Source organism: Crinia signifera, chromosome 4, assembly GCF_055691185.1.
Source record: "Crinia signifera chromosome 4, ASM5569118v1, whole genome shotgun sequence".
In the NCBI taxonomy this organism is placed as follows: Eukaryota; Metazoa; Chordata; class Amphibia; order Anura; family Myobatrachidae; genus Crinia; species Crinia signifera.
In genome coordinates this window covers 338,450,364-338,473,262 of record NC_139220.1, presented here as the reverse complement: position 1 = coordinate 338,473,262, position 22,899 = coordinate 338,450,364, and the positions used below count along the sequence as shown (strand labels likewise).

At 50.7% G+C, this 22,899-nt stretch overlaps 1 protein-coding gene and 1 pseudogene across 1 annotated transcript in view; one reads left to right on the top strand and one right to left on the bottom strand.

Moving 5' to 3' along the window:
• Positions 1–6,045: 6,045 nt before the first annotated feature.
• The window catches only part of LOC146073527 (thialysine N-epsilon-acetyltransferase-like), a 39,344-nt gene continuing 22,490 nt past the window's right edge, over positions 6,046–22,899 (bottom strand). The window contains exons 4-6 of the mRNA XM_083180703.1: positions 12,609–12,710; positions 7,765–7,805; positions 6,046–6,970 (exon numbers count right to left, since the gene is read on the bottom strand). Of these exons, the coding sequence (XP_083036829.1) occupies positions 6,788–6,970; positions 7,765–7,805; positions 12,609–12,710 (326 nt within the window). The 3' untranslated portion in view covers positions 6,046–6,787. The remainder of the gene's footprint in view (positions 6,971–7,764; positions 7,806–12,608; positions 12,711–22,899) is intronic.
• LOC146076224 (5S ribosomal RNA) lies at positions 15,500–15,616 on the top strand (annotated as a pseudogene).

Below are 22,899 nucleotides of genomic sequence, written 5' to 3'. Positions count from 1 at the left end.
CAGGCTGGGAGATCTCTGGGTACAGGTGAGGAGTGTCCGGCAGAGAAGGGGTTACTCAGGTGTAGCAGTCACAGGTGGAGGTGTATCTCACCCTATGCAGGTCATACAGCAGGCCGGGAGATCTCTGGGTACAGGTGAGGAGTGTCCGGCACAGAAGGGGTTACTCAGGTGTAACAGTCACAGGTGGAGGTGTATCTCACCCTATGCAGGTTATACGGCAGGCTGGGAGATCTCTGGGTACAGGTGAGGAGTGTCCGGCGCAGAAGGGGTTACTCAGGTGTAGCAGTCACAGGTGGAGGTGTATCTCACCCTATGCAGGTTATACAGCAGGCCGGGAGATCTCTGGGTACAGGTGAGGAGTGTCCGGCACAGAAGGGGTTACTCAGGTGTAGCAGTCACAGGTGGAGGTGTATCTCATCCTATGCAGGTCATACAGCAGGCTGGGAGATCTCTGGGTACAGGTGAGGAGTGTCCGGCACAGAAGAGGTTACTCAGGTGTAGCGGTCACAGGTGGAGGTGTATCTCACCCTATGCAGGTCATACAGCAGGCCGGGAGATCTCTGGGTACAGGTGAGGAGTGTCCGGCACAGAAGGGGTTACTCAGGTGTAGCAGTCACAGGTGGAGGTGTATCTCACCCTATGCAGGTCATACAGCAGGCTGGGAGATCTCCGGGTACAGGTGAGGAGTGTCCGGCACAGAAGGGGTTACTCAGGTGTAGCAGTCACAGGTGGAGGTGTATCTCTCCCTATGCAGGTTATACAGCAGGCTGGGAGATCTCCGGGTACAGGTGAGGAGTGTCCGGCACAGAAGGGGTTACTCAGGTGTAGCAGTCACAGGTGGAGGTGTATCTCACCCTATGCAGGTTATACAGCAGGCAGGGAGATCTCTGGGTACAGGTGAGGAGTGTCCGGCACAGAAGGGGTTACTCAGGTGTAACAGTCACAGGTGGAGGTGTATCTCACCCTATGCAGGTTATACAGCAGGCTGGGAGATCTACGGGTACAGGTGAGGAGTGTCCGGCACAGAAGGGGTTACTCAGGTGTAGCAGTCACAGGTGGAGGTGTATCTCACCCTATGCAGGTTATACAGCAGGCAGGGAGATCTCTGGATACAGGTGAGGAGTGTCCGGCACAGAAGGGGTTACTCAGGTGTAACAGTCACAGGTGGAGGTGTATCTCACCCTATGCAGGTTATACAGCAGGCTGGGAGATCTCTGGGTACAGGTGAGGAGTGTCCGGCACAGAAGGGGTTACTCAGGTGTAGCAGTCACAGGTGGAGGTGTATCTCACCCTATGCAGGTCATACAGCAGGCTGGGAGATCTCTGGGTACAGGTGAGGATTGTCCGGCACAGAAGGGGTTACTCAGGTGTAGCAGTCACAGGTGGAGGTGTATCTCACCCTATGCAGGTTATACGGCAGGCTGGGTGATCTCTGGGTACAGGTGAGGAGTGTCCGGCACAGAAGGGGTTACTCAGGTGTAGCAGTCACAGGTGAGGTGTATCTCACCCTATTCAGGTCATACAGCAGGCTGGGAGATCTCTGGGTACAGGTGAGGAGTGTCCGGCACAGAAGGGGTTACTCAGGTGTAGCAGTCACAGGTGAGGTGTATCTCACCCTATTCAGGTCATACAGCAGGCTGGGAGATCTCTGGGTACAGGTGAGGAGTGTCCGACACAGAAGGGGTTACTCAGGTGTAGCAGTCACAGGTGGAGGTGTATCTCACCCTATGCAGGTCCTACAGCAGGCTGGGAGATCTCCGGGTACAGGTGAGGAGTGTCCGGCACAGAAGGGGTTACTCAGGTGTAGCAGTCACAGGTGGAGGTGTATCTCACCCTATGCAGGTCATACAGCAGGCTGGGAGATCTCCGGGTACAGGTGAGGAGTGTCCGGCGCAGAAGGGGTTACTCAGGTGTAACAGTCACAGGTGGAGGTGTATCTCACCCTATGCAGGTTATACAGCAGGCTGGGAGATCTCTGGGTACAGGTGAGGAGTGTCCGGCGCAGAAGGGGTTACTCAGGTGTAGCAGTCACAGGTGGAGGTGTATCTCACCCTATGCAGGTTATACAGCAGGCTGGGAGATCTCTGGGTACAGGTGAGGAGTGTCCGGCACAGAAGGGGTTACTCAGGTGTAACAGTCACAGGTGGAGGTGTATCTCACCCTATGCAGGTTATACAGCAGGCTGGGAGATCTCAGGGTACAGGTGAGGAGTGTCCGGCACAGAAGGGGTTACTCAGGTGTAGCAGTCACAGGTGGAGGTGTATCTCACCCTATGCAGGTCATACAGCAGGCTGGGAGATCTCTGGGTACAGGTGAGGAGTATCCGGCACAGAAGGGGTTACTCAGGTGTAACAGTCACAGGTGGAGGTGTATCTCACCCTATGCAGGTCATACAGCAGGCCGGGAGATCTCTGGGTACAGGTGAGGAGTGTCCGGCACAGAAGGGATTACTCAGGTGTAACAGTCACAGGTGGAGGTGTATCTCACCCTATGCAGGTTATACAGCAGGCTGGGAGATCTCTGGATACAGGTGAGGAGTGTCCGCCACAGAAGGGGTTACTCAGGTGTAGCAGTCACAGGTGGAGGTGTATCTCACCCTATGCAGGTTATACAGCAGGCTGGGAGATCTCTGGGTACAGGTGAGGAGTGTCCGGCACAGAAGGGGTTACTCAGGTGTAGCAGTCACAGGTGGGCAGTGTGTAGCCAGCATTAGAGACTGGGCAGTGTGTAGGCCTCTAATTCTGGCTACACACTGCCCGGCCTCTAATGCTGGACACACACTGGCCTTTGTTCAGAGGTCATTGTGCAGTACAGATTTGTTTGGAAAATGGGCAAAACCATGAGCGCTGCAGGTGTATAGAGAGAGTTAGATTTGGGTGAGTTATTTTGTTTCTGTGCAGGGTAAATACTGGCTGCATTATTTTTACACTGCAATTTACATTTCTAACTCTCTCTGCACATGTTACATCTGCCCCACCTGCAGTGCACATGGTTTTGCCCATTCTCCAGTGACACTGACACAGTAGCCCACAGCCCTAATCACAGTCACAGCAGCCTGTAATTACACTGCATCCTGCGTTAGAGCGTTCTGTGTAAAACCACAAGGAGAAACTGTTATTGAAACTGATGCCAGGAGGGAAATGTTTTATATATATTTTGGATCCGAGCCTAGTGGGAAACATTGGGCACAGGCTCGAGAAACGGAAGTTTCCTTGGAAACCAAACCGCACATCTCCAGTATAACATAAAGGGGTAGTTATATGTTAGTTGGGTGCCCAATTAGCATACGGCCGGTAACGTAGGAAAATCGCATCACATGGGCCATGCGAAAACTATGTAATCTATTCACTGCTCTCTTAGCCCTGGGGCATCTCATCGCACCTCCCGCAAAATCGCATGCGCGATGCCATTACATCAGGTGTACAATAATATGATTGTATGTCCTAAAATTAGCTTTTACACACACACACCCCTCACTATCCAGGTCACCCCGAAGCGTGGCGAGCAGCGGCGGTACGCATCCTCCGACCTTTTCATAACCCCACTATCCATGTCGGCGTGGAGTTGACATTATATAGTGTGGCGAGCCCCGCGGATTACTTTACATGTATTCCGCTTCCCCGCGCAGGGCTCGCCGCGCTCGCCACACTATATAAAGTCAACTCCACGTCGACATGGATAGTGGGGGTTATGAAAAGATCGGAGGACGCGTTCCGCTGTGGGGGGGTGGGGGGTGCCTAAAACATAATTGTATGTCACACAGTGCGATTATTGTATACCTAATGTCATGGCATTGTGCACCCTAAAAAAACGCATTACATCGCATGCGATTTTGGCAAATAGCTTAGTGGGCGCCCAACTGCCAAAATTGTACCCCTTTATTGGTACTTATATGTTATTTTTATTTTTCCTGTTTAATTGACCTAGTCTACAATACTATAAGGAGGTATATTTACCCGTGATACCTGTAATGTGGTTTGCGGGGGACCCCGGCATCTCCTCCTCCCCCCTGCAGCCGGAAGGACATCCCCAGCTGTGACGTGCTGCTGGGGGAGGAGGAGCAGCACGGAGTACAGGGGAGGGGGATGCTGATGGTGGGCAGCACCCAAAGGTGGCGATGCCCTGCCCGCCGAATACGGTGCGGACGTGCTTTGGTAAGTTTGAGAATGCGGTGAAACAGGGGGTTTACCGCATTTTCGGCTTAGTACATCCCGTCCTTGGTATATTTTACAATCTTTAATATGGTCGTTGCTCAACTCAATTTAGTGATCCATCGTAGGTTCCAAATCCGGTCATGTGTTGGCGATGTCTACAGCCACAATCACGTGGTCGACCACTAATGGTCAAAGGCGTCTTGTTAGATAGTCGGTGGCGTCTATGTCGACACTAACAGCAGATACCAGAACAGTACGTTCCTGTGAAGTCTAAGGGCCGTATTTATCAACCAATATTTGCGGCTAAATCCCCGAAAACGGTGGTTAACCGCAAATATTAAGTATCCCCCTAATGTATCACAGGATCTCTGCTGCGATCTCCCCTGCAGCGCCGCCGGCCGCATCCCCCATAGGTTTCTATGGGGGATGCGAAGGTGCCCGATGTATCAACATCGGGCAGCCCGGCATCGCACCCCTGGGCTATCGCCATTCTGATATGGCGATAGCCCATTGTAGCCTATGGCTACACAGCGCACTGTCCGAGCGGCAGTGCGGTCAGTGGGGTCGCGGGGGGGTCAGCGCATAACCGCACATGCGCTGACCCCCCGGCTCCAGGCATCGCAGGGACGGGCTCCTTTCGGAGCCCTGTCCCTGCGCCCGGCAGTTGATACATCCCAGTGATATGATCGCATTTTACAATGCGATCTGGGCGGTAATAATCTGTCCAATGATAAATGGGGGCCAGAGGCAGAGACAGATCTAGGCCTCATGGGGCCAAGACAACATACCAACAATCCATGTACTATGTATTTGCTGCTTATTGCAGGCGGCATCAATAGAGTACCGTGGCGCGCGCGCACATTCTACCGATAAACGCTCAGCTGCTGCACAAATCTAAATCAGGCCTAGTACCAGGGTCGCGTGTACAGGAACCCCACTGCCCACATACAGGGGATGAGACCCTTTGTGTGGCCAAATAGTTTTTTTATCCTATCAAAGAACATCACAGGGACTTTGGGAGTGTGGGCGGGTCCCTGTGATGTCATGACGTCACGCGGTAGTCTAACTTTAGGATGGCCCCTAGGGACCTGCTGGGCCCTAATCCCTGTTCTGTGTCTGATTGGTTACTGGATTAAGCAGTCCCCATTCAGGTTCCCAGGTCCATCCCTGCTGCAGTCCCCCTTCCAGCTTTACATGCTGCCCTGTACATTTTATCATTGGGGAGGGGGTGTGGTCATACATCCCAGATCTGGCCACGCCCTCCCAGCACCTGGGCCCTGGATGGTCTCCATGGCCCTGGACACGTACACAGCTCAGTGCCACCAGTAGAAATCATAGGCAAATGCCCCCCCCCCCCCACTGCCCGCCGTGCCACCCTGCTCCGATGCCAGTATCTCAGTCATTACTTACCATAGCTACTTGTGTTCTCTTAGATCTTCTCCCCTTTTACTCGGATGCCATTGCCACCTACCTGAGGTGTAGCGGGGCAGTGTCCAGTAACGGTGAGTCACCAGAGCCGACACCCACGCAGGGTTGCCCGTTTTGCACCAGCATTTTCTTACCATCCCCGCGGACTTTGATTGGGAGCAGTAACTTAGCCCAAATTGTGCGGAGGGCACACAAACATCTCCAGCAACAGGCTAAATTACCCACACAAAAACTGTGTGTCAACCATTGTCATGTCAACTTTTTGACCCTGTCGACTAATTTGCATGTCGATTATTTGGAGTCGACTAAAGTCTTTTATACTGTAGCTCTATTGACCCCACCCTGGCGGCATGGACAATTACTGTATGCCCATTCCTTATATCACATTGTAATCTATTTGGGGAAAATACGAAAAAAAACTATAAAAATTGTAAAAAAAAAAAAAACATTTCAAAAACAGCAATTTGCCGGAAACCAGAATATTTTATTGTGTTACTTTGCGCTGTTTCTGCACCTGTCGGACTATCACCGCACCAGTCCTGTATTGTGATCAGCAGACCGCAATATACAGAAAATCCCTGTATACGGTATATACAGAGTCTGGGAGCGGAGGCCAGTGGGTGACATGGCCCAGAATCGGGCCCTTCTGGAATTATGTACTAAGCTTCAAAAGGTGATAAAGTGGAGAGAGATAGAGGGGCCTATTCAAACCTGATCTGCAACTTTCGATCAGTTAGCCCCTCCCAACCAGAGAGATGGGCCGCCCCTTGCAGCCGTGTATAGAGGGGGGAATCCACTCACCATAGAATCGAGTTCCCTGCCACCCACCCAAACCGCCATGTGTGCAGCACTACAAAAGTCACTACTTACTCGGTGGTGCAATGGGCGGGAGCGGCCCTCCCTCCCATCGGCCAATCCCGCCTGCGTTTCTGTGCTGCCCTCCCAGAAAACGCTGGCAGGCTGCCAATCGGCCAGGGTACAGTGTGCGATCACAGGCCATCACTGGCTGTGGCTGCACGGAGGGATTATGCGAATCTGCATCCTTGCAATCAGCACTGAATCGGGCCCACAGTACCAGCCAATCCACTCTTAACTGTCATGTTAGAGGATTGAAAATGGCAGTTAGGAGCTGGCTGGTACGTTCTCCTCTGTATTACTAGTGGAAGCTTAGTACATCTGGTCCTCTGTGTGTCGGCAGGTCGGAGTCAGCCAAGAACGGAGCCGTCAGAGGTCATCCGCTGAAGGTCATCCGGGAGAAAGCGGAAGATGCGCCATCCTTCCTCCTGCGACAGGTCACGGGCTCCTCTGGACTTATAGAAGGAGATGGCTGATTGGTTCCAGTCCAGGACGGATAACTGTAGACGGGCACACCGCAGGGTCAGACAGGACTGTGTCGGCGAGAGGAGGAAAAGGCCGACATGATGAGAAAATACCAACAGCAGCCAGACAGCCCTTCATTCTTACATATCTGTGAGCGCTGCTCTCCACATCTGCCTAATAGAGTGTAAGCTCTTCGGAGCAGTAACCTGTCCTGTTATATTGTGCTGCCTGAATGTACTGTACGGAGCTGAGGGCCTGATTCAGTCCCTGGTCGCTGGGCATGGTACGCAGTGTACATGTAGGAGGGCGCTGACGTCACCAGCGGTCCCAATCTCCCTGCAGCCATCGCAGCGCTGAGTAAGCGTGCATGCGCGTTCATCCAATAATCCCTCTGGCTGCAAGCCTGAATTGGGCCCTTTGTACAGGTGGAGAGAGGAAGACCGGAACAGTGCATTTACTGCTGCCGGCCACCAGGAGACCAACCAATCAGATTCTGTCTACCATTCCTCTAATGCAGTGGTAGCCAACCCTAGCCTTTGAGAGCTACCAACAGTTCACATTTTCCAGACAACCTAGCTGCTGCACAGCTGCACTCATTAATCACTGACACATTTTAAAAGATCCACAGATGGAGCTAATTAGGTCACTTGTGATTCTGTGAGGAGACCTGGAAAACATGCCCTGTTGGTAGCTCTCGAGGACTAGGGTTGGCTACCCCAGGTCTAATGCATCCTGGAAAATCACAAACAGAATGTGATTGGTAACCATTGGTCACTAATTCCCCCCCCCCCTACAGGACAGCAGAGCCTATGTATAGTGTATGCATTGTGTAGGTAGATGACCACGTGTGCCGGACCCTCACCTCGGCCACCGCAGACAACAGCTTGGAACCGATCCCTTTTCCTGTGGAGAGAACACACAGAGGTGGTCATAGGGCTGAGGACACGGGGTGGAAACGGTGGGAGTAGAATATACAACAGTATCTGTACATGATGCGGAGGTCGGAGGCTGGGAGAGGCTGAGACAGTATCTGTACATGGTGCGGAGGTCGGAGGCTGGGAGAGGCTGAGACAGTATCTGAACATGGTGCGGAGGCCGGAGGCTGGGAGAGGCTGAGACAGTATCTGTACATGGTGCGGAGGCCGGAGGCTGGGAGAGGCTGAGACAGTATCTGTACATGGTGCGGAGGTCGGAGGCTGGGAGAGGCTGAGACCGTATCTGTACATGGAGCGGAGGTCGGAGGCTGGGAGAGGCTGAGACAGTATCTGTACATGGTGCGGAGGTCGGAGGCTGGGAGAGGCTGAGACAGTATCTGTACATGGTGCGGAGGCCGGAGGCTGGGAGAGGCTGAGACAGTATCTGTACATGGTGCGGAGGCTGGGAGAGGCTGAGACAGTATCTGTATATGGTGCGGAGGCTGGGAGAGGCTGAGACAGTATCTGTACATGTTGCGGAGGCTGGGAGAGGCTGAGACAGTATCTGTACATGGTGCAGAGGCTGGGAGAGGCAGAGACAGTATCTGTACATGGTGCAGAGGCCAGGAGAGGCTGAGACAGTATCTGTACATGGTGCGGAGGCCGGGAGAGGCTGAGACAGTATCTGTACATGGTGCGGAGGCCGGAAGAGACTGGCTGAGACAGTATCTGTACATGGTGCGGAGGCCGGAAGAGACTGGCTGAGACAGTATCTGTACATGGTGCGGAGGCCGGGAGAGGCTGAGACAGTATCTGTACATGGTGCGGAGGCCGGGAGAGGCTGAGACTGCCTCTCCCAGCCTCCGCAACATGTACAGATACTGTCTCAGCCTCTCCCAGCCTCCGCAACATGTACAGATACTGAGACAGTATCTGTACATGGTGCGGAGGCTGGGAGAGGCTGAGACAGTATCTGTACATGGTGCGGAGGCCGGAGGCCGGGAGAGGCTGAGACAGTATCTGTACATGGTGCGGAGGCCGGGAGAGGCTGAGACTGCCTCTCCCAGCCTCCGCAACATGTACAGATACTGTCTCTGCCTCTCCCAGCCTCCGCACCATGTACAGATACTGAGACAGTATCTGTACATGGTGCGGAGGCTGGGAGAGGCTGAGACAGTATCTGTACATGGTGCGGAGGCCGGAGGCTGGGAGAGGCTGAGACAGTATCTGTACATGGTGCGGTGGCCGGAGGCTGGGAGAGGCTGAGACAGTATCTGTACATGGTGTGGAGGCCGGGAGAGGCTGAGACAGTATCTGTACATGGTGTGGAGGCCGGGAGAGGCTGAGACAGTATCTGTACATGGTGCGGAGGCCGGGAGAGGCTGAGACGGTATCTGTACATGGTGCAGAGGCCGGGAGAGGCTGAGACAGTATCTGTACATGGTGTGGAGGCCGGGAGAAGCTGAGACAGTATCTGTACATGGTGTGGAGGCCGGGAGAGGCTGAGACAGTATCTGTACATGGTGCGGAGGCCGGAGGCTGGGAGAGGCTGAGACAGTATCTGTACATGGTGCGGTGGCCGGAGGCCGGGAGAGGCTGAGACAGTATCTGTACATGGTGCGGAGGCCGGGAGAGGCTGAGACGGTATCTGTACATGGTGCAGAGGCCGGGAGAGGCTGAGACAGTATCTGTACATGGTGTGGAGGCCGGGAGAAGCTGAGACAGTATCTGTACATGGTGTGGAGGCCGGGAGAGGCTGAGACAGTATCTGTACATGGTGCGGAGGCCGGAGGCTGGGAGAGGCTGAGACAGTATCTGTACATGGTGCGGTGGCCGGAGGCTGGGAGAGGCTGAGACAGTATCTGTACATGGTGTGGAGGCCGGGAGAGGCTGAGACAGTATCTGTACATGGTGTGGAGGCCGGGAGAGGCTGAGACAGTATCTGTACATGGTGCGGAGGCCGGGAGAGGCTGAGACGGTATCTGTACATGGTGCAGAGGCCGGGAGAGGCTGAGACAGTATCTGTACATGGTGTGGAGGCCGGGAGAAGCTGAGACAGTATCTGTACATGGTGTGGAGGCCGGGAGAGGCTGAGACAGTATCTGTACATGGTGCGGAGGCCGGGAGAAGCTGAGACAGTATCTGTACATGGTGCGGAGGCCGGGAGAGGCTGAGACAGTATCTGTACATGGTGCGGAGGCCGGGAGAAGCTGAGACAGTATCTGTACATGGTGCGGAGGCCGGGAGAGGCTGAGACAGTATCTGTACATGGTGCGGAGGCCGGGAGAAGCTGAGACAGTATCTGTACATGGTGCGGAGGCCGGGAGAGGCTGAGACAGTATCTGTACATGGTGCGGAGGCCGGGAGAGGCTGAGACAGTATCTGTACATGGTGCGGAGGCCGGGAGAAGCTGAGACAGTATCTGTACATGGTGCGGATGCCGGGAGAGGCTGAGACCGTATCTGTACATGGTGCGGAGGCCGGGAGAAGCTGAGACAGTATCTGTACATGGTGCGGAGGCCGGGAGAGGCTGAGACAGTATCTGTACATGGTGCGGAGGCCGGGAGAAGCTGAGACAGTATCTGTACATGGTGCGGAGGCCGGGAGAGGCTGAGACAGTATCTGTACATGGTGCGGAGGCCGGGAGAGGCTGAGACAGTATCTGTACATGGTGTGGAGGCCGGGAGAGGCTGAGACAGTATCTGTACATGGTGCGGAGGCCGGGAGAGGCTGAGACAGTATCTGTACATGGTGCGGAGGCCGGGAGAAGCTGAGACAGTATCTGTACATGGTGCGGAGGCCGGGAGAGGCTGAGACAGTATCTGTACATGGTGCGGAGGCCGGGAGAAGCTGAGACAGTATCTGTACATGGTGCGGAGGCCGGGAGAGGCTGAGACAGTATCTGTACATGGTGCGGAGGCCGGGAGAGGCTGAGACAGTATCTGTACATGGTGCGGAGGCCGGGAGAAGCTGAGACAGTATCTGTACATGGTGCGGATGCCGGGAGAGGCTGAGACCGTATCTGTACATGGTGCGGAGGCCGGGAGAAGCTGAGACAGTATCTGTACATGGTGCGGAGGCCGGGAGAGGCTGAGACAGTATCTGTACATGGTGCGGAGGCCGGGAGAAGCTGAGACAGTATCTGTACATGGTGCGGAGGCCGGGAGAGGCTGAGACAGTATCTGTACATGGTGCGGAGGCCGGGAGAGGCTGAGACAGTATCTGTACATGGTGCGGAGGCCGGGAGAAGCTGAGACAGTATCTGTACATGGTGCGGAGGCCGGGAGAGGCTGAGACAGTATCTGTACATGGTGCGGAGGCCGGGAGAGGCTGAGACAGTATCTGTACATGGTGCGGAGGCCGGGAGAAGCTGAGACAGTATCTGTACATGGTGCGGAGGCCGGGAGAGGCTGAGACAGTATCTGTACATGGTGCGGAGGCCGGGAGAGGCTGAGACAGTATCTGTACATGGTGCGGAGGCCGGGAGAAGCTGAGACAGTATCTGTACATGGTGCGGAGGCCGGGAGAGGCTGAGACAGTATCTGTACATGGTGCGGAGGCCGGGAGAGGCTGAGACCGTATCTGTACATGGTGCGGAGGCCGGGAGAAGCTGAGACAGTATCTGTACATGGTGCGGAGGCCGGGAGAGGCTGAGACAGTATCTGTACATGGTGCGGAGGCCGGGAGAGGCTGAGACAGTATCTGTACATGGTGCAGAGGCCGGGAGAGGCTGAAACAGTATCTGTACATGGTGTGGAGGCCGGGAGAGGCTGAGACAGTATCTGTACATGGTGCGGAGGCCGGGAGAGGCTGAGACCGTATCTGTACATGGTGCGGAGGCCGGGAGAGGCTGAGACAGTATCTGTACATGGTGCGGAGCCCACTGCAGCACTACACCCACTGCAGCACTACACCCACTGCAGCACTACACCCATTGCGCCTAAATTGGTCCACTGTCCGACTATGTTGGGTGCAGGATAGAAGTAACCAGCCCATAGACAGCAGAACCCGGCCAGACGCTAGGTATATACACTGCTGTATGTACCATGTGACCCCACATGATGACATCACTACATTCAGGACGCGTGGCCGTCATAGTAACCTGGTTGTGGTGTATACACAATGACAAAGCCGTATGGACACAATGGTGACAGCAGCGACAACACTTCTAGGTGTGTGCACCAGGAAATCACTGTGGGGCTGATTCAGCCCTGTCCCTAATGCGAAGAGTTTCACACAGGGGCAGACCGCCATCCTCACATGACGTCAGCGCCCCCCGAATTCGGCCATCACCAAGATAACGGTCAGCCTAGACTGCGAACGGGGAAATCATTCAGTGGTCAGCGACTGTCAATCATGTATCAGACGTGTGGACACAGCATGGGGGGAGGGGGGCAGTGTGGTGGGTGGTATCTACCTGTGTACACCGCCAGCAGTTATATGTGAGGTAATACAGGGGAAAGTCAGCCGGACCCATGTTACTGTAGGTCCTGGTATTAGGGGCGCAGTTATATGTGAGGTAATACAGGGGTAGGTATCCCAGGGGTAACTAACACAGGGGAAAGTCAGCCGGACCCATGTTACTGTAGGTCCTGGTATTAGGGGCACAGTTATTATTAGGAACGCTCACACACCACAGGATAACGGGAGATTGCGCTGCGATTTGCCATCTTTGCGACCGTTCCGATAATCGAGGGAACGGGTATTAAAACAAAAAACATTGTTGATACGCGATGCAATATATGTGTGTGAGCCCCAGATTATTGTCTATATAGTACTGTACATTACCTACCTCTATACTGCGGGGTGACGTATAGATCCTCCAGGTACAGCGATCGCCCCTCCCAGGTGCTATAGGTGAAGTAAGTCAGCGCGTAACCCACTAGCGGAGCACCTGGAACATACAGGTATATAATCAGATCTCGCTGTATACACAGGACACAGCGGCTAAGGCACCGTTCTGTAACTGAATTACGATAAGTGTCTTACAAGGAGACGTAGGGAGAACAAGAGGGTTTTTGGGGCACACTTGAAATGATAAGATGGTGAAAAGAAGATGTACAGATGTGTGACATAAAATCTAACCTTTATTGTTTACACTTAAAATACATACAAGCACACGTCAATTTTGAAACAAATAACAATATTAAAATACATAACAGCATGTGTTTTAAACTGTGGAATTTATTTATAATCGTTAATACACAATGCAGAGAAAAGCGAAACTGTAATACAATATCCGTCAAGTGGGCGAAAATGATTTGCAGGGAATTTACCAGGCAATAGATAATTCTTGAGCAAGGCAGAATAATGCAGGATAATCATATAATGCACAACCAAGGTGCATTAGTTGTAGTATTTTTTGAGTCTTGCTCTGGACCCTCAGTAGATGGTATACAAAAATTTTTTAACCCGTATATACTTGTAAGGGTTGCAGGTTTAGGTTACTATTGTTAGAGCAGAGTTTGTAAATGAGAGGAAGGGGGGAATGCTCTTCGTATGCATTCACTACTTCTGCTGTCTGGATGTGGATACAGCACTGGATATTCCCTGGTGGTCTTCCAAGAGGTACTGATCCAGCCAGTCACTGCTTAGCTGCTGAGTTTGGATGGGATCAGGCGGCACAGCGATGTATGGCAGTATATAATCAACAGATGAGAGAGCCCCTAAATGGTACTAGGAGCCAGATGTCACTTCTGCTTTTCCCCGGTGTCACCCAGGCGAATGAGAGAGTGAGCGAGTCCAGGTGAGAGGTGATAGTAGATTGAAATAGATAAGAGAGGAAGAAGTACTGCTCGAAAAGTCACGATATATGTACCCACTGCAGGAATTTCAATGGATTTGTGATCACTGTACCAGTAATGGGAAATACTGTGCACAATACCACATGCAGGGATGAGTGAGGTCTTTATGAAACATGGATCATTGTATGTGCACAATAGACTCATTATCAGCAACATACATAGTAGCGTATAAATCAAGCATATATCGTATAACAAGTATCACAGATATTAGAAAGTGGTTCTTTAGTTGCTTGGTGTTTATAACACCCTCTTTAGGGGTGATAAGTAACCATAGGTAACAAGATTTAAGCAGGAGAGGTAAAAGATAAGTAATACAGGTGTATAGCAGCCGCCCACTATTTAGAGTAGAGAAATATCTGCAGGTGACGGTATTAGCAGATCAAGTAACGCTAGTGCGAGGGGGCTAACCTGTGTGTACCAATTAGCGCTAAATTCTCAAGTAGCGGGTACCTAGTAATGGAGTGCCCAATGAGACGAGGCGCGTAACCATGGGTAACAAATTTAAACAGGAGAGGTACGAGATAGGTAATGCAGATATGTGGCAGTCGCCCACCACTTAGAGTGGGGAGACAGCCGCAGGTGACGGTATTAGCAGATCAACTAACAATAGTACACGGGGGCTAACCTGTATATACCAAATAGCGCTAAATTCTCATGTAACGGGTAACTCGTTATGGAGTGCCCAATGAGATGAGGCGCAAGTGTCCAGCTCTGTAGCGGTAATGATGCAGTCAAGAATAAGACACAGAGTCGTCACTGTGATCAAGCCCAATCGGGGCGAAACACGTGTCGACGTCAGGGCATTTCCAGCCACCCAGAGCCCTCCTCCAGTCCGTCTCTGACTAGTGCGGCCGTTGCAGCTCAAACCGGGGGAATATACTCTCTCCACAGACTGTGCCGCTGTGACCGAATCCCGCCGTGACACGCAAAGGTATTGTGCACCTAATACATTGATTGTCCTCCACGGAGAGACTCTGTCTTATTCTTGACTGCATCATTACCGCTACAGAGCTGGACACTTGCGCCTCATCTCATTGGGCACTCTATAACGAGTTACCCGTTACATGAGAATTTAGCGCTATTTGGTATATACAGGTTAGCCCCTGTATACTATTGTTAGTTGATCTGCTAATACCGTCACCTGCGGCTGTCTCCCCACTCTAAGTGGTGGGCGACTGCCACATATCTGCATTACCTATCTCGTACCTCTCCTGTTTAAATTTGTTACCCATGGTTACGCGCCTCATCTCATTGGGCACTCCATTACTAGGTACCCGCTACTTGAGAATTTAGCGCTAATTGGTACACACAGGTTAGCCCCCTCGCACTAGCGTTACTTGATCTGCTAATACCGTCACCTGCAGATATTTCTCTACTCCAACAAGTGGGCGACTGCTATACACCTGTATTACTTATCTTTTACCTCTCCTGCTTAAATCTTGTTACCTATGGTTACTTATCACCCCTAAAGAGGGTGTTATAAACACCAAGCAACTAAAGAACCACTTTCTAATATCTGTGATACTTGTTATACGATATATGCTTGATTTATACGCTACTATGTATGTTGCTGATAATGAGTCTATTGTGCACATACAATGATCCATGTTTCATAAAGACCTCACTCATCCCTGCATGTGGTATTGTGCACAGTATTTCCCATTACTGGTACAGTGATCACAAATCCATTGAAATTCCTGCAGTGGGTACATATATCGTGACTTTTCGAGCAGTACTTCTTCCTCTCTTATCTATTTCAATCTACTATCACCTCTCACCTGGACTCGCTCACTCTCTCATTCGCCTGGGTGACACCGGGGAAAAGCAGAAGTGACATCTGGCTCCTAGTACCATTTTGGGGCTCTCTCATCTGTTGATTATATACTGCCATACATCGCTGAGCCGCCTGATCCCATCCGAACTCAGCAGCTAAGCAGTGACTGGCTGGATCAGTACCTCTTGAGAGACCACCAGGGAATATCCAGTGCTGTATCCACATCCAGACAGCAGAAGTAGTGAATGCATACGAAGAGCATTCCCCCCTTCCTTTCTTCTACAAACTCTGCTCTAACAATAGTAACCTAAACCTGTAACCCTTACAAGTATATACGGGTTAAAAAAATTTTGTATACCATCTACTGAGGGTCCAGAGCAAGACTCAAAAAATACCACAACTAACACAATTTGACTGTGCATTATATGATTATCCTGCATTATTCTGCCTTGCTCAAGAATTATCTATTGCCTGGTAAATTCCCTGCAAATCATTTTCGCCCACTTGACGGATATTGTATTACAGTTTCGCTTTTCTCTGCATTGTGTATTAACGATTATAAATAAATTCCACAGTTTAAAACACATGCTGTTATGTATTTTAACATTGTTATTTGTTTCAAAATTGACGTGTGCTTGTATGTATTTTAAGTGTAAACAATAAAGGTTAGATTTTATGTCACACATCTGTACATCTTCTTTTCACCATCTTATCATTTCAAGTGTGCCCCAAAAACCCTCTTGTTCTCCCTACGTCTCCTTGTAAGACACTTATCGTAATTCAGTTATCCTGCTGAACTTTTTTGGGAGCACCACCAACCTAGTACCCCACAATAATCTTCTAGATATTAGGTCGTATGTTGGTTATCTACTAAACCTCATCTTTCTACTTTTTCCTCTACAATCTGCCAGTGACACTTCACCCAGTTATTGTTAATCGTTCTGTAACTGTAATAAGACCTATCCTTGTACAAACACTCCGCTTCCTACACCTACCCTCACTGCTCGTGTTTGTGTGGCATACTGTGTACAAGGAGTACTACTGTGTGGTATACTGTGTATAAGATGCTGCACTACTGTATGGCATACTGTGTATAAGGTGCACTACTGTGCGGCCTAGTGTGTAAGACACACTACTGTGTGGCATACTGTGTATAAGGCACACTACTATGTGGCATACTGTGTACAAGGAGCACTACTGTGTGCATACTGTTTATAAGACACACTACTGTGTGGCATACTGTGTATAAGGCACACTACTGTGTGGCATACTATGTACAAGGAGTACTACTGTGTGGTATACTGTGTATAAGATGCTGCACTACTGTATGTCATACTATGTATAAGGTGCACTACTGTGTGGCCTAGTGTGTAAGACACACTACTGTGTGGCATACTGTGTATAAGGCACACTACTGTGTGGCATACTGTGTACAAGGAGCACTACTGTGTAGCATACTGTGTATAAAGCAAACTACTGTGTGGCATACTGTGTATAAGGCACACTACTGTGTGGCATACTGTGTATAAGGCACACTACTGTGTGGCATACTGTGTATAAGGCACACTACTGTGTGGCATACTGTGTACAAGGCACACTACTGTGTGGCATACTGTGTACAAGGCGCACTACTGTGTGGCATACTGTGTACAAGGAGCACTACTGTGTAGCATACTGTGTATAAAGCAAACTACTGTGTGGTATACTGTGTATAAGGCACACTACTGTGTGGCATACTGTGTATAAGGCACACTACTGTGTGGCATACTGTGTATAAGGCACACTACTGTGTGGCATACTGTGTACAAGGCACACTACTGTGTGGCATACTGTGTACAAGGCGCACTACTGTGTGGCATACTGTGTACAAGGAGCACTACTGTGTGGCATACTGTGTATAAAGCAAACTACTCTGGCATCCTCTGTATAATGGGTATTACTGTGATGTAACTTGAATAATGGGTACACATTGTGGTGTCACAGAGCCTCCTTCCTACAAGACCACGCCCTATTTTTTGTACCTATATGGAATATTGGGGGATGGAGGGGGAAGGGGGGCAGCAGTACCCTTCCTGGGGCAGGGTTTAATATGGCTCCTGTCAAGGGCAGGGCAGACATTGTTCTCTCAAGGTCCAGACATCTACAACGTGATGCAGACGCTGAGTGCAGGGATTCCGATAGGCTGAGACCCTATTTATCATGATATCGTCAGTGTGCTAGAACCCATATTACACCACCTCGGGGTCTCCCTGCCTAGATTTCAGGGTTGGTGATGTTACCGTAGAGCCTCCATGTACAGTATGCAGTATATCTATAATGGGTGCACGTGGGCTCCTGGGGTCCCACAACGCCCACCCTACACCCAATCTTTCAATACTTACCCACCGGAGTCCTTGATCGCCAGCAGCAGAAACTCTGTAGAGACCACAGTAGACTAGCGCGGTGTCCATTTTCCTGGCATTTGGCGCATGTGCTGTAGGGTGCATCAGATCTCTTTCTGCACCAATCGGAATACACAGGGCACGTGCAGGGCAGTACGGACGGTGGAATGGTTAGCATTACCGCCTCACAGCACTGAGGTCATGGGTTCTATCCCCACCATGTGTCATATATACAGGGCAGTACGGACGGTGTAATGGTTAGCATTACTGCCTCACAGCGCTGAGGTCATGGGTTCTATCCCCACCATGTGTTATATATACGGGGCAGTACGGATGGTGTAATGGTTATAGCATTACTGCCTCACAGCGCTGAGGTCATGGGTTCTATCCCCACCATGTGTTATATATAAGGGGCAGTATGGATGGTGTAATGGTTATAGCATTACTGCCTCACAGCGCTGAGGTCATGGGTTCTATCCCCACCATGTGTTATATATACAGGGCAGTACGGATGGTGTAATGGTTACATTACTGCCTCACAGCACAGAGGTCATGGGTTATATCCCCACCATGTGTTATATATACGGGGCAGTACGGATGGTGTAATGGTTACATTACTGCCTCACAGCGCTGAGGTCATGGGTTCTATCCCCACCATGTGTTATATATATGGGGCAGTATGGATGGTGTAATGGTTATAGCATTACTGCCTCACGGCACTGAGGTCATGGGTTCTATCCCCACCATGTGTTATATATACGGGGCAGTACGGATGGTGTAATGGTTACATTAATGCCTCACAGCGCTGAGGTCATGGGTTCTATCCCCACCATGTGTTATATATACAGGGTAGTACGGATGGTGTCATGGTTAGCATTACTGCCTCACAGCGCTGAGGTCATGGGTTCTATCCCCACCATGTGTTATATATACGGGGCAGTACGGACGGTGTAATGGTTACATTAATGCCTCACAGCGCTGAGGTCATGGGTTCTATCCCCACCATGTGTTATATATACAGGGTAGTACGGATGGTGTAATGGTTAGCATTACTGCCTCACAGCGCTGAGGTCATGGGTTCTATCCCCACCATGTGTTATATATACGGGGCAGTACGGATGGTGTAATGGTTACATTAATGCCTCACAGCGCTGAGGTCATGGGTTCTATCCCCACCATGTGTTATATATACAGGGCAGTACGGATGGTGTAATGGTTAGCATTACTGCCTCACAGCGCTGAGGTCATGGGTTCTATCCCCACCATGTGTTATATATACGGGGCAGTACGGACGGTGTAATGGTTACATTACTGCCTCACAGTGCTGAGATCATGGGTTCTATCCCCACCATGTGTTATATATATATATACAGGGCAGTGCGGATGGTGTAATGGTTACATTACTGCCTCACAGCATTGAGGTCATGGGTTCTATCCCCACCATGTGTTATATATACAGGGCAGTACGGATGGTGTAATGGTTACATTACTGCCTCACAGCACTGAGGTCATGGGTTCTATCCCCACCATGTGTTATATATACAGGGCAGTACGGATGGTGTAATGGTTAGCATTACTGCCTCACAGCGCTGAGGTCATGGGTTCTATCCCCACCATGTGTTATATATACAGGGCAGTACGGACGGTGTAATGGTTACATTACTGCCTCACAGTGCTGAGATCATGGGTTCTATCCCCACCATGTGTTATATATATATACGGGGCAGTGCGGATGGTGTAATGGTTACATTACTGCCTCACAGCATTGAGGTCATGGGTTCTATCCCCACCATGTGTTATATATACAGGGCAGTACGGATGGTGTAATGGTTACATTACTGCCTCACAGCACTGAGGTCATGGGTTCTATCCCCACCATGTGTTATATATACAGGGCAGTATGGACGGTGTAATGGTTAGCATTACTGCCTCACACCGCTGAGGTCATGGGTTCTATCCCCACCATGTGTTATATATACAGGGCAGTACGGATGGTGTAATGGTTACATTACTGCCTCACAGCACAGAGGTCATGGGTTCTATCCCCATCATGTGTTATATATATATATACGGAGCAGTACGGATGGTGTAATGGTTAGTATTACTGCCTCACAGCGCTGAGGTCATGGGTTCTATCCCCACCATGTGTTATATATACAGGGCAGTACGGATGGTGTAATGGTTACATTACTGCCTCACAGCACTGAGGTCATGGGTTATATCCCCACCATGTGTTATATATACGGGGCAGTACGGACGGTGTAATGGTTATATTACTGCCTCACAGCACTGAGGTCATGGGTTCTATCCCCACTATGTGTTATATATACGGGGCAGTACGGACGGTGTAATGGTTAGCATTACAGCCTCACAGCACTGAGGTCATGGGTTCTATCCCCACCATGTGTTATATATACGGGGCCGTACGGATGATGTAATGGTTATAGCATTACTGCCACACAGCGCTGAGGTCATGGGTTCTATCCCCACCATGTGTTATATATACGGGGCAGTACGGACGGTGTACTGGTTACATTACTGCCTCACAGCACTGAGGTCATGGGTTCTATCCCCACCATGTGTTATATATACGGGGCAGTACGGACGGTGTAATGGTTAGTATTACTGCCTCACAGCACTGAGGTCATGGGTTCTGTCCCCCCCATGTGTTATATATACGGGGCAGTACGGACGGTGTACTGGTTACATTACTGCCTCACAGCACTGAGGTCATGGGTTCTATCCCCACCATGTGTTATATATACAGGGCAGTACGGACGGTGTAATGGTTACATTACTGCCTCACAGCGCTGAGGTCATGGGTTCTATCCCCACAATGTGTTATATATACGGGGCAGTATGTACAAACAAAATTAACCCTAGAATGTCTGTGTGTGTGTGTGTGCCTGCACATGTGGTAGGGAATATAGATTGTAAGCTCCACTGGGGCAGGGACTGATGTGATTGTTCAAATATTGTCTGTACAGCACTGCGGAATATGTGTGCGCTATATAAGAAACTGCTAATAAATAAACATACAGCACCTAAGTGCTCACACCATCACAGCGTGCTGCTCCGAATAAGGCCCTAAATGTGCTGCAGTGACTGCAGGAAGTCTGACACCTAGTGGCAGAGATGTGTACTGCAATGAGAAACAATATGAACAGTGTTCTACAAGCGAAACCCAAAAACTGACCAGCCGGCTCCGAGAGGGCTCTGACTCCCGGAAGCACATTCTCTGATATAGCGTTCATTTAATTGATCAATGATACAGAGGAGTCCTTGCTCATCTAGCAGAATGGTGGGTGTGTACCCCAATATGTCCTGCAGCAAAGCCAATGCTAATATATCATCCACACAGTACACATAGAATCACTACAGAAAGAAGGGGATGGGGCCACAGGTAAGTTGCAGGGGGAGAAGGTCCTAAATGAACTCTCAAACTAAAAGTGGATAAATCAGTGGAGCCAGATAGGATACATCCAGCGATACTAAAAGAGCTTAAAGGGGAGCTGGTAGCACCATTATCACAATTATTCACCCAGTCATTTGCTACAGGAGTCATTCCACAAAATTGGAAAGAGAGAACATTGTACCACTGCACAAAAGTGGAAGCAAGGAAGATGCAAGCAACTAGGGCAGTGATGGCACCTTTTCAGTTTGGTGTGTTGAAAATCGTAATAAAGTGTAGCCTTCCTCAAGTCGCGTGTAACTTCATGAAATATTCATAATTTGGTGATATTTGCAGCCATTATACATATGCCACAAACCGTGATGCCCATTATACATATGCCACACACTGTGATGCCCATTATACATATGCCACACACTGTGATGCCCATAATACATATGCCACGAACCGTGATGCTCCATTATACATATGCCCCACACTGTGGTGCCCATTATACATATGCCACACACTGTGGTGCCCATTATACATATGCCCGGCACCGTGATGCTCCATTATACATGTGCCACACACTGTGGTGCCCATTATAAATATGAAAGTCATTGTGAAATATAATATAAGAAGGCTGCACTAATACAGTGTCTGTCAGACAGGCCGCTACCAGTGCCAATAGAAGCACTGCAGAGTTTTTACAACGGAGCCCATGTGTAGGAAAGGAGTCCCAGGGAGGGTAATCTGTGGGTCTCCTGGACAGAAAGAGCAGGGTCTCCCCTTCAAAATGGCTGCCGCAGCAGCAGGACACCAGAGTGCAGTCATCACCTCTCCCAAAGCTCCTCTGGTAGCCTCTGCCGATCTTCCGGCTCAGGTGCGAGGACTCAGCGGCAGGCGGGTCTTTCGTCCCCAGCCGGCGCTTCCACAGGCCAGACTACAGCAGCAGGGGTGGACTATAGGAAAGCGGGAGCTAGCTCCGTACACATCTGCTCCCTCCAGCGGACAGGCGACTCCCCCCCCTGTCCCCTTTCCATTGGCGGCGCAGCATGTGTGCTGGCTTAGCCGCTTCCATGGCGCACTTCTGGGTGTAGGTTGGTCAGACGGACCTGTGTCTGTGTGTCAGTGAAAGTGCCTTGGCGTGTCATAGGTTAGCCATCACGGAACTAGGGTGTTGGTAAAAGGCAGTGGGTATCAGGTAAAGGGTGATGTGCAGAGGGTGAAAGAGAGAGGCAGTGAGATACAAGGAGAGAGAAAGGGCGCAAAGAGAGGCAGTGGGTGCGGGAGAGGCAGTGGGCGACAGGAAAAGGGTTACAGGGAGTGGCAGTGGGTTCAGAGAGAAGCATTGTGTGACAGGTATAGGGACAGGCAGTAGGTTAGATGAAGAGAGGGGGACAGGGAGAGGCAGTGGGTGACAGAGAGAAGCATTGTGTGACAGGTATAGGGACAGGCAGTAGGTTAGATGAAGAGAGGGGGACAGGGAGAGGCAGTGGATGACAGAGAGAAGCATTGTGTGACAGGTATAGGGAGAGGCAGTAGGTTAGATGAAGAGAGGGGGACAGGGAGAGGCAGTGGGTGACAGAGAGAAGCATTGTGTGACAGGTATAGGGACAGGCAGTAGGTTAGATGAAAGGAGGGGGACAGGGAAAGGCAGTGGGTGACAGAGAGAAGCATTGTGTGACAGGTATAGGGACAGGCAGTAGGTTAGATGAAGAGAGGGGGACAGG